The sequence below is a fragment of the Drosophila busckii genome, chromosome 2L (genome assembly GCF_011750605.1).
Source record: "Drosophila busckii strain San Diego stock center, stock number 13000-0081.31 chromosome 2L, ASM1175060v1, whole genome shotgun sequence".
Classification (NCBI taxonomy): Eukaryota; Metazoa; Arthropoda; class Insecta; order Diptera; family Drosophilidae; genus Drosophila; species Drosophila busckii.
The window spans coordinates 727,660-738,398 of NC_046604.1; the positions used below are offsets into that span (position 1 = coordinate 727,660).

The 10,739-nt window shown below is 44.2% G+C and overlaps 3 protein-coding genes across 3 annotated transcripts; 2 read left to right on the forward strand and 1 right to left on the reverse strand.

Moving 5' to 3' along the window:
* Window positions 1-515: 515 nt before the first annotated feature.
* On the reverse strand, window positions 516-1,889 carry LOC108606356 (odorant receptor 35a). Its single transcript, XM_017996408.2, has 4 exons — window positions 1,011-1,889; window positions 857-952; window positions 623-805; window positions 516-566 (listed from the first exon to the last, which is right to left on the reverse strand). The coding sequence occupies exons 1-4, from the start codon at window positions 1,887-1,889 to the stop codon at window positions 516-518; spliced, it is 1,209 nt and encodes a 402-aa protein (XP_017851897.1).
* Window positions 1,890-5,632: 3,743 nt separating this feature from the next.
* LOC108594753 (seminal metalloprotease 1) lies at window positions 5,633-6,456 on the forward strand. The gene is made up of 2 exons (XM_017979895.2): window positions 5,633-5,846; window positions 5,905-6,456. Exons 1-2 carry the CDS (start codon window positions 5,633-5,635, stop codon window positions 6,450-6,452), a joined length of 762 nt encoding a protein of 253 aa, XP_017835384.1. The 3' UTR covers window positions 6,453-6,456.
* Window positions 6,457-7,268: 812 nt separating this feature from the next.
* Window positions 7,269-10,166, forward strand: LOC108599039 (leucine-rich repeat-containing protein 24). The gene is made up of 4 exons (XM_017985822.2): window positions 7,269-7,501; window positions 7,569-7,671; window positions 8,213-9,182; window positions 9,238-10,166. Exons 1-4 carry the CDS (start codon window positions 7,320-7,322, stop codon window positions 9,624-9,626), a joined length of 1,644 nt encoding a protein of 547 aa, XP_017841311.2. The 5' UTR covers window positions 7,269-7,319; the 3' UTR covers window positions 9,627-10,166.
* Window positions 10,167-10,739: the final 573 nt, after the last annotated feature.

The window sequence follows — 10,739 nt, forward strand, 5'->3', positions numbered from 1 at the left end:
TGCAGCCAAGTTTATGTGAAAAGTTTTGTTCATTTCATGGCGAAACTTTAATGGATTAATTTACCAAAACGTTCGTGCAGCAGGAAATTGAAATTGAAACATTGCAAAAGTAATGACGAAAGTATGAGAGTGTGTGTGTGCCAAAGTATATGCAAAACTTTAAGATTTATGTCAGTCGAACAGTCGCTAATTTCATTAAAAAGCAATGCCTAAGCGTTCACAGACTCTGATTAACTTTGTTGCACTTTTTGTCTCGCAATGAATATTTCATAGCATACTTTTGTGCACACACACACAAGCACACAACCTGCATATAAATATATATATGCCATAAGTCTAGCAAGCGCCGACAGGCAACAAGCGATGCGTGAACGTCGCCTTTTATCAATTTAATTTAATTAAAATTTATACAGCAATAATTGACTTTTAATATGCATTCATTTGTTAGCGCGCAAGCAGGGCCAACCAAATTTGTCAGCTTGTTGCATTAAAATTATTGCCATTTTGTTGCGCAGTCAGCGCATCGAAGTGAGAAACGTAAAGTAGGAAAAGGCGCCCTGCAATATCTGCAAAATAAATCAAGTTAATTGCATTGCGCACAAGAGTTTATTAAAGAGCTTACCTTCAAGCCTGCCTGCAGACTAACACGAAAGTATTTCAGGCCAGTCATATAGAAAGGCTGGCTGTTCAGCTCAATGGCCAGCAGGACGACCTTAAGCAGACGCAGGTTCTCCTGTGGGTCACTGGAGTGAAACAAAGCCTGCTCCCAGTTGCATTCATAGTACATGGTGCTCAGCGTATCGGTCTGGAAAAACAAAATAATTTAGATAGAATAACATATTGCTATTTGGTCTACCTGAAAGGCCAGATCGGAGCCCAGTTGACCCAGAGCCATAATCTCCAGAGTCTTGGAAACAAACCAAACGGGATAGATGTAGCCAGCGGTGGGATTCTGCAAGTAGCGCAAAGTTAGTTCAATTCATTTATTATTGTTTTTTTCAAATGCCAACAGTATAGGTCTTGAAGCAGAGCGTGCAAAGCAGCAGCGTACTAAAGGCGAACATAATGAACACACGCACTGTGAACTGATGCTCCACCTGCTGGGCAAACTGATTCAGTTGCATATTGCGTCGAAGAGTTGCCACAAGCACTTGACGCAGCTGCCGCGACACCTGCGCAGGTGTTGGAGCTTTGAGCAGTTGCGCCGTAGACTGCTCCAGATCGCGTTGCAGCAATTCATAGCGAGCTTTCAGATGCGTGGTCAGCTCGCAAATGAGCAGCGGCTCGCCAAATTCCATGCTGCCTATGCTGAGGGCGACCCAAGCGCTGCTCAGCACCAAAGGCACAAAGACAAACAACGACTGATCACTGAAGCCTGGCACCATGGGAAAAATATAGCTGCGCTGCTGCTTGATGAGCATGAAAACAGGCGCTGAGATATAACCGAGTGCAGCAATAAGAAACGAAGCGGCAACGGTGCGTATGATTATAAGTCTGCGCTCAACTTGGCGAAAGAGCTGCGCATGCTGCTGGCGTGGCACATAGATTTGAGTGAAGAAACGCTGCAGCAGCTGACGCAGATCTTCACGATAGCGCAGCGCATGGAAGCTGCGCAGCTGCGCCTCTATCAATATCAAAAAAGTGGGCATGCCGGTGAGCACAGCATCCAGATCGTACACATTTGTGCGTATATAACGCAGCTCCAAGTCCGTGTGCAGCAAATAGATGAGCAGACCCAAGAGCACTAGCAGGTAGTTAAGCCAACGCCTGCAGTTGCTCGTGCTGCCATCCAAGGGCCAGAAAATGTGATTGGTGCTGCGATAGATGCGCAGCGACCAGGATATGTTAATGACTTCGCCATTCGCCAGGCGCGGCACGAAACGCACCATGTTTGAGCTCTGGAAACTTGTGCAAGTTGCGGCTTAGCCTGGCACGCTTTTTATATCTATTCAGCTATTAGCGTTGACAACTTTTTAATGAGCGTCCAACCATGCGTGCCAGCGCTCAATCAAGTTATTCGAGGCTGCTGAGATTGCTTAAAAGTTTTCGTTTAAACGTTGCCTAATTTACAATATAATTGCGCTCTTTAGAACTTATTTAAGTAGGTCCTTGAGCAAAAGTTATAAACAAACAATTTGTTAAGTGCGTTCGTTCGCTGCTGCTGCTGCTGCTGCCCCGAAAATCTTTCAACTTCAACGCATAACTTTAAGCAGACAGCACGCCCACCTTGCCCTTGCGCCCCGTTGATGCCACAAACTTTTTGTTCTAATCTAAATTTATTCATTGTCTGGTTTGGCAACAACATATAGAGCTCACTTAACGTGATTCATAAAAATCAATTAATGCAAACGCACAACTTTTTGTGGGTGGTCGGCTTGCCAATTATAACAGCACTTGCTCCACCTGCCACATTTAGTGGCAACAGTTTGTGTTATGAATATTTTAGTAGAGCAAACAACGCATCAGCAGCAGCAGCAAAAACAGATACAAAACTTCAAGGCAAACTTGCGTCAGGACAAAGTTGTCCTGTCCTGTCCTGTCCTGGGCTCTGTCCTCTTCTGTCCTGTCCTGTCCTGTCCTGTCCTGCCCTGTCCAGTTGGGCGCTGCAGTTTGCTCGCCACATTCATCTTAATTTCCTGTCACGACAATGACAACCAAGTTGGCGTTTGGGTCATACCCAAGCTGCAACAACAGCAAACCAAGTGATGTGTTTTTTTTTGGGCCAAACGCTTTTTAAGCCTTTTGTGGCGGCTGGACAAGTATACGGCCGAGCTCTCCCTGTTACTGTTGCTGAGCTGTAACTGTGCCTAGTGTGCCTTTGTTTTCCATGTGGCTGCATGGGCATTGTGCTCGGAGTGCTGTGTGTGGGATACACTCGTATATGCCGTCAAACGGCAAAGGGCCAAAACCGTTTGTCCACACAGTCAAAACCGGGCATATAAACAACGCCGCTTGCATATGTATGTGTGCGTGTGTTGTGTGTGATACTTTCCCTACGCTTTGCTGCAGTCCATGCGATGTTATCGCGTGCCACAGGATATTGCACTCTAAGCCAGTAGATGGCGTCATGTAAAGCTGGACAACATCCGATTAAAACTTTACGATGTGCGTGTATCCCAGTCGACTGTGCATGCTTTCTTTTCGCTCTCTGCTCCCACCCACCCACCACTCGCTCTTTCTCTCTCTCATACTGTCTGTATGTGTGCGTGTGTGTGTGTGTTGTGCGTGCGCTGGCAGCAAGTGGATAAATTCTCATTTACTGCTCTTTTAAGCATGTTTTTGTCGCTCTGTCTTGCTTTGCTGGCAAGCGCGCTCGTTATCCTTTTTGTTGCATGCGGCTCGCCTGCCAGTGGCAACAGCTTTGAGACAGCACTAAACAAACTTCTAGTACTATATTTAACAGTTTAATCAGCATGCCAAGTGCCAAGAGCTCTGCTGTAGTTAGAGCTTAAATATTCATTGAAACATTCCGAACTTATTTGATTTGTTAGATTAGAAAAATATGCATGAAGCCCTTAATACAATTAATTCTAAGCTACAATTAGCAATAAACAAATAAATATATAAAAAATGTTGACTTTCCCTACTTGTTAGTTACATTGTCAATAAATTAAACTAGCTGATTTCATTTAGTTTTCAGCAATCAATCTGTTGTCAATAAATTATTCCCTCCTTTTTGACGGTTTTCAGAGTTCAAATTTAAATAAAATTGAGTTGAAAATATTATACAAAAATGCAGCTTAGTTTATTAAAAATTTTAAATATTGAAATTTTTATTTAGACTTTATTTAAAAGTGTATCTAACTGTTTACAAGACTTGCATGCAATGTTTTGCTTTTTTGCCAACGTGTTACGACGTGTGTGTAAATTGTCCAGTCGTTATAGGAGGATGACTCTCTCTCTCCCGCTCCCTCTCTCACTCTCTGTGCCTCGCTTTCTCGCATTCTCTGTGGCGGAGAGTGGTCTGGGCAGCCTGTTTGGGGTAATAGCGCGGCATGTTAAACTGACCGCAAGCATTGTTTATCATTAAGTGTGCCTGTCTGTCTATCTAACTGTCTGTCCGTCTGTCCGCGCGTGTGCATATGTGTGCGTGTGTGTCACATGGCATATGCGTCTCAGTTCTGCGGCGAGTTGACTCGTTTTTCTTCATGTGTAAAACGCGCTGTGAGCTTAGTTAGCATCTTACATTAATAAAATAAAATAAATTAAATGCTTAACTTTAAGCACTTGAACATTAAATAAAACAAATGAAATAAACTGCAAAGTTTAGCGGCCAAAAAATAAAAAGGAAGCAAAGCCACGCAGCTAAGGACAACAAGGACGAGTGCAGCAAGTGCATGAGCAAAAACTTTTGTAATTAGGAAGCAATGTCGGTCATTAGTGCAAGATGTAGGCAACTGAGCAATGGCTGCTGCAAGTGCCTCGAGAGCAGTCAAAACAATAATGCAAATGTGCTTATAAAATAAAGAAAACTCGTGCTCAAAGCTTAGAGAAATTTTAATACACTATATGCAGATTGTTGGACAAAAAAAAAGCATAGAATAGCGTAAAATGAATAATTATTAATGTGAAAATGAATTTGCCATGCTTAAAGCTAAATCTATATACCCCAAGAACCAAGAGCAGAGCTCGCAGTCAAGGCCTGGTCACCAACATTTTGGTCAACAATGGCAACGAAAATCAAATTGCAAAAAATCAACGGCGGTAACTTTTTTGGACGCAGCAGTTATTGCTCGCTCTCTATCTCTCTCTGTCTCTCTCTCTCTCTCTCCATTTACTATTCGACTAGCATCAAACGTAATTTTAATAAAGTTTGAATGCAAAAGTTTCTGATTTGAAATGCATATAAAAGTTAACTATTTCCGACGCTGCTTCAAAAAAAAGAAACCAACACACGTATATATATATGTGTGTGTGTGTATAAAAGTTTGTTATTTTTCTTGTTGCGTGCATTGTGCTGCTGATCACTAAAGAGTTTGGTTGGAGCGGATATGGCAGCCACTAGACCACGCCCGCTCAACTGATGAAAAGGCGCCGTTTGTCGTCCTCGTCGTCGTCGGCGCGCTTGGCCATAAATTAAAGGCAACAAACCGAGTGCGGAAGCAAGTCGCAAACGGATAGCACAGCGCACACGCAGTGAAGGGGCAAGGGGCAGGACTACAAGTGGATTTGCGGCCATTACATCTTGGAGTCTGGCGGGACTGCTGCTGCTACTGCAACTGAAGCTGAAGCGGAAGCGCAAGCTGTGCTCTGTTAAGTAGCCTCGAGACCAAGAGCTAACGATCAACTTGTAGCCAACTGGCCCCCAGGCCGGACTTGCTGCCCCTTTTTTTGATGTTGCAATGTATGTGTATGTGGCATGTGGCATGCATATGCGTCTTGAGTGCTCTTTATAAACTTGACAACTCGTAGCGACTGTGTTTTTAGTTAAAGCTACAACTAAAGCTTATAAATCATACAGTTCGCAAAGCGAGAGTTGCAACTAAACTTTGCGTAGTCAATTTCATATTGATAAGTTTAGCAGCTATCGCCTGCGCGTTTATAAATATTTAACAATCTTACCTAAGCATCTATAAAGTCTTATCGGACATGCTCAAGTCCGCAGCACAAATCCAATGCGAATTAGTTGAAAATGTTGAACGCACGCACGCACTTGTTTGGCCTGGCGCTGCTGTCGCTGCTCAGTCTGGGCGTCTGGGCTGCGCCTCTGGATCTGGAGGATCCGGAGCTCACAGCTGGTTACTTCCAAGGCGACATGGACATTGAATTCACACGCAATGGTGAAATCGCCAGCACGCGTCATTGGCCCAATGCTACAGTGCCCTACAAAATAGATGAAGAGTTCAGTAAGTAGCAAGTGTTGGTGGCATGCAACAAATTGAACTTAACTGTAGCCACTTGCAGCTGAGCCATATGTGGCATACATTGAGCTGGGCATGCGGCTCATCGAACGCGTCTCTTGCGTGCGCTTTGTGCCCGCCACAGCGCAGACCTTGGACTATGTCTTCGTCACTGTCTCCAGCTCTGGCTGCAGCTCCAAGGTGGGCTATCGCGGTGGCGAGCAAACGGTGAAGCTAAAGCCAGCAGCTTTGGATACGGGCTGCTTCAAGCTGGGCACCATTCAGCACGAGCTGCTGCACACTCTGGGCTTTCATCATCAGCAGTGCGCCGCCGATCGCGATGAGTTTGTGCACATTCTGGAGGAGAATATACAAGAGGGCAAGGAGGGCAATTTTCTAAAATACGAAGTAGATCGTGTCAGCGACTTCGATGTGGCCTATGACTACGGCAGCATATTGCACTACAGCTCCAAGGCCTTCTCGGTCAACGGCCAGCCAACGATTGTTGCCCTGAAGCCCGAGGGGCAGCTGCAGATGGGACAGCGTCTAGCCCTAAGCGAAGCGGACATCAAGCGGCTAAACACCATGTACAAGTGTCCGCTGCCTTTGTAAATAAATGAGCTAAACATCAAGCGTTATATTTGTTAAATCAAAGTTCAGGTGTAGTAAAGCTATAAAAATAATAATTGGCAACAATAAAAACTTGCACTGCACAACAAAACTTAATAAATTGTAAGCTTATAAATTCAACAAAGAAATATATTTTTATCAGTCAGCGTAAATAATAATTTCATTTTTTTTAATACCTACTGCATACTCAAAAATACTAGATAATCGTTATCGTAAATCTATATATAATTATTATTAAATGATCTTTTAATAAAAGCTGTTTAATTAAACCAGCAGCGAAATGATTAAATAAATTTCAAGGTCTATAGCATAAGCTTGAAGTAAGCATTATTAAGTGCAATCACACACTCGCCACTCTCAATTCATCAGAAATAAATTAAGAATAAAAAGCTTGCCATAATTTAATTTTATAATTTATACTTAGAAAAAATGATAACAGATTATCAAACTTTGGCGCTCAGTGTAGTTTAGTAGCAATTCCAGCGTTGACTTGGCTATCAGTCAGCGCTTCCAGTCGCTCGCTCAGGTGTGGCCCAACCACCTGCGCTGGCAAACAAAGAAGTTTCCATTCCACTTGCTCACTTGCATTAGCTGATAAGCGTTTATCTTATCTAATTGGAAGCGTTTGCGCTACACGCCAAAGTCAAAGCACATGGCCATTAACTTCAATTATTTGGCCTGAAACGTTTGCGTTGGCCTACAAACTAATAAGCCGCAAGCGCTGGCAGCAGCGCAGCGCAGTTAGTCAGCGCCAGTTTGTCGCTGGGGCAGACATTAGTCAAATTTTCAGTGAGCACACGAGCGAGCTGCTGCAACAATGAGCAGCTGCTGTTAACGTTTCCGATATTTATGGCACTGCAATGTGTGATCAACCCTAAGATGTGGCTGGGCCTCAAACAGATCTTACTCTACATTGGCTTGCTGCTGTGCGTCGTGTTGCAAGTGTGTCGCAGCAAGTCGCAGCTGCAGCTGAACTGCCCCAGCGTTTGCCACTGCGATTTACACGCTCAACGCAATCGCGCCATATGCAGGTAAGCACACATTTTATTTATTTAACACACATTTCAACTTTTACTTTTCTGCTCTTCATTTGCGCAGCGCCAAACGCTTGATAAGCGCCAGCATTGAAATACCCAAAAGTGTGGAGCTACTGGACTTGAGCTACAATGATATCACCAGCATTGAGGCCGATTGCTTTGAGGTAAGCCACAAGTGTTTGTCACTCGCCGTTTGTCTGTTGAGTAGTTAGTCTTAACTGAAAAATGACTTTGTGGGCAGTAAAGCAAAAAGTTGACGCAGCTTAAGAGCTGACTGAAGTTTAAGCAAATGCGGGTCATGCAGCTAAAGCATATTAAGTAGATTTTTATTTATCAACTGAGCACAGAAATTAAAGAAGTTAGCAGTAGAATTTAGTGCAAAATATGAATAGCTCAGACTTGGAATTAATTTCTCAAGCACAAGACTTGCAATTGATTGAATTAATGGCAACTTTCATTTAAATTTAAACAATTTTCATTACAACTTGGCTAAGATTTAATTGCTCAAGCTTCAGGCCTTACAAAAGAATTTCAATTAAATTTGTTTCTAACATTAATGCAACTGTTCATTGTTGACATTAAATAAATAAATAAATAAATGTGTAACCTGTGCAACTTCAAACTCTTTTCGCTGCAGCCCAACTACAATTTGCTCAACAATATTTTATGTATTGATATTCTATGCTACTTTTTTCGCTACTCTAGACCACTGTGTACTTGATCAACCTCACCTTGGCCCACAATGCAATTAGCACACTGCATGGCGATGCATTTGGTGAGCTGCGCAGACTGCGCTCGCTGGATCTCTCCTACAATCGGCTAGAGCAGTTCGACGAGCATTTGCTGGAGACCAACTCGCAGCTTTGGCACTTAAATCTCGAAGGCAATAAGCTGGCCAGCTTGGGCAATGCGCCACTGCTGCGCAGCGCCTCGCTGCGTCAACTGAATCTGCGAAATGCGCAAGTGAATCAGCTGGGCGCAGAGCTGCTTAGTGGACTGCCACAGCTGCGCCAGCTGGATCTGGCACAGAACATGCTGCTGACACTCAGCACGAGTGTGTTCAATGCGCCGCGACATTTGGCCGCTTTGAATGTAGAGGAGAATCCGCTGAACTGCGATCGCGCTTTGCTGAAAGTGGCCACGCGGCTGAGTCTGCGTGGCGTGCTGGTCAGCATGACGGATTGCCTGGAGGAGCAGCGCGAGGAGACTGCAGCGGAGCTGGCAGCGGAGGCAACGCAGAATGTGAGCATGAAGTCCGAACGCTTGGAGCTGAATGCAGCTGAGGCAAGTGAACAGTCGTTAGTTGCCGTGTGGCGCGAACTGCCCGAGGAGTCAATAGAGCAACAGGAGCAGGAGCAGGAGCAGGAACAACTGTCCGGCATTGTGGATGTGTGCGAGGGCAACCGCGAGCAGCTTTGTCTGCACTATCGCAACTGTTTGGAGCGCATCAGCCATGAGCTTCTGGCTGGCGGCGTGCCACAGCTGCCGCCCGATGAGCAAACACAACGTGTGCGCAGCTTTGACGAGGACGATGTAAAGTTAGCCTTTGTCGTGGGTGGCGCCACTGGCATCTGCATGGTGGTGTTTATCATAAGCTTTGCGCTCTGCGTCAAAAGCGGCTGCGAGTTGCGCAAAAAGCGACGCCAAACCGAAACAATTGCAGCATCAAATGATTGTGAGTGCAACAAAAATTTAAACTGCACCTAACTTAAGTTTTTTTTTTCCCGCAGCTATGCTGGAAGTGCCGCAGCTGGAGCAGCTGGCCAGCGTACATCGCATACGGCAGCCGCGGCGCTCCAATCCGCAGCGAGCAGCGCAGTCTCGCGCTCTGGTGCGTCAGTACGGCCCGGAGGATAATTTCGTATCACGTCTCTTTGGGCGTCCGGCGCGACACCAATACTATCGCACCATCAATCAAAACACGGCCACGCTCATACGTCGCTTGAGTCGCAGCAATTTGTTTAGCGCGCGCGATCGGGAGCCAACTACGCCCACTACGCCAACCACGCCAACGGCTACGGCCACGTTCTATGCCAGCGTAGAGGCAGCGCGTCCGGAAACGCCGCCGCCCAACTACGGCGATGTCGTGGTCATCGAGCCTTGTGATAACGCGAAATAAACTTGCGACAATTTTTCATCAACGCCGCAAGAAATATCAATTGGGAGCATGCCCCCTCTGGTGGCATTACTTTTACATGACTGCAACAAATCGTAATAAAAACTTTTGACAAAACTATCAAAGTTGCCACAAGAAAAAAGGAGAACCACTGTTAAATTGCCACACACAAAGAGAACGAGAAAACATTGTCGTGTGTAAAAGAAAATTCGGGTAAGAGTAAGAAAACTTTACACACTCAAATAAATGCTGTGAGCCATGTAATGGGCCAGCGGGTTAGCGGATGTGGCAAGACAAATCGTCAGCCATGCAAAAGAAAACAAAAAAAAAAAGTCAGTGCTTATATAAGCTTGCCACATGCCCGCAACAATTTGCACAGTGTAGCAGCAAAAGTGTCTCAAAAGAATCAAACCACCAAAACCAAACAAGCAAACACGGCGGCAAAAAAAGGCGCCAAAACTTTATACACTGCAACAAATAATAGCAAGCAAATACTAAATTCAAATAGCTTAAGAAGTCTGCTTAAATTTGCTGCACATTTAATAATTTACATAAATATAAAACGTATAATATTAATTAAGTTTTATATGATTTCAAAATATGTTAATATTCAGCGTACAAGCTAAAGAAACTATATGACATTATAAATAATAAATGAATAAATAGCTTAGCATTTAATTGTAAAAGAAACAAACAATTTGAATATTCTGTAGCAAAATTAGGTAATGAATAACAATTTGAAGTAAGCTGCTATTCCATTTTTAATAATCAAAGACGAGAGCATTGAACAAATAATTTACCTGCTGACTCGAATTATGTTGCCCAATCGATTGTTACTAAATTATTTCTAATTATTATTCACGCTACTCGTTCACTGCTTGTTTAGTCGTCGCAAGTCCAAACACAACTGACTTGCCTGGGACATCCAGTTCCTGCTTACCTGCCAGCCTCCCACTCATTTTAGCTGCTCCAGCTTCTCTTCTCCATTCACTCTCTTCACTCATTTGCTAGTGAGATCGATCTGCGCTCGCTGCTTTGTTTCTGAGAGAGCGCTTAATGTGGGTGGGAGCTGGGTGGTGTGCAGCTAAAAACTGAGCATGAGAGGTAAACTGTCAT

Excerpts from the sequence above, each read along its gene's own strand:
- LOC108606356 (XM_017996408.2), bottom strand. The coding sequence starts at position 1,889 with ATGGTGCGTTTCGTGCCGCGCCTGGCGAATGGCGAAGTCATTAACATA. Across the intron at positions 953-1,010 it reads TCTGCTTCAAGACCTATACT|AATCCCACCGCTGGCTACAT; the intron begins GTTGGCATTTGA and ends CGCTACTTGCAG. Across the intron at positions 806-856 it reads GCTCCGATCTGGCCTTTCAG|ACCGATACGCTGAGCACCAT; the intron begins GTAGACCAAATA and ends TTGTTTTTCCAG.
- LOC108594753 (XM_017979895.2), top strand. The coding sequence starts at position 5,633 with ATGTTGAACGCACGCACGCACTTGTTTGGCCTGGCGCTGCTGTCGCTG. Across the intron at positions 5,847-5,904 it reads CAAAATAGATGAAGAGTTCA|CTGAGCCATATGTGGCATAC; the intron begins GTAAGTAGCAAG and ends AGCCACTTGCAG.
- LOC108599039 (XM_017985822.2), top strand. The coding sequence starts at position 7,320 with ATGGCACTGCAATGTGTGATCAACCCTAAGATGTGGCTGGGCCTCAAA. Across the intron at positions 7,502-7,568 it reads CGCAATCGCGCCATATGCAG|CGCCAAACGCTTGATAAGCG; the intron begins GTAAGCACACAT and ends TCATTTGCGCAG. Across the intron at positions 7,672-8,212 it reads TTGAGGCCGATTGCTTTGAG|ACCACTGTGTACTTGATCAA; the intron begins GTAAGCCACAAG and ends TCGCTACTCTAG.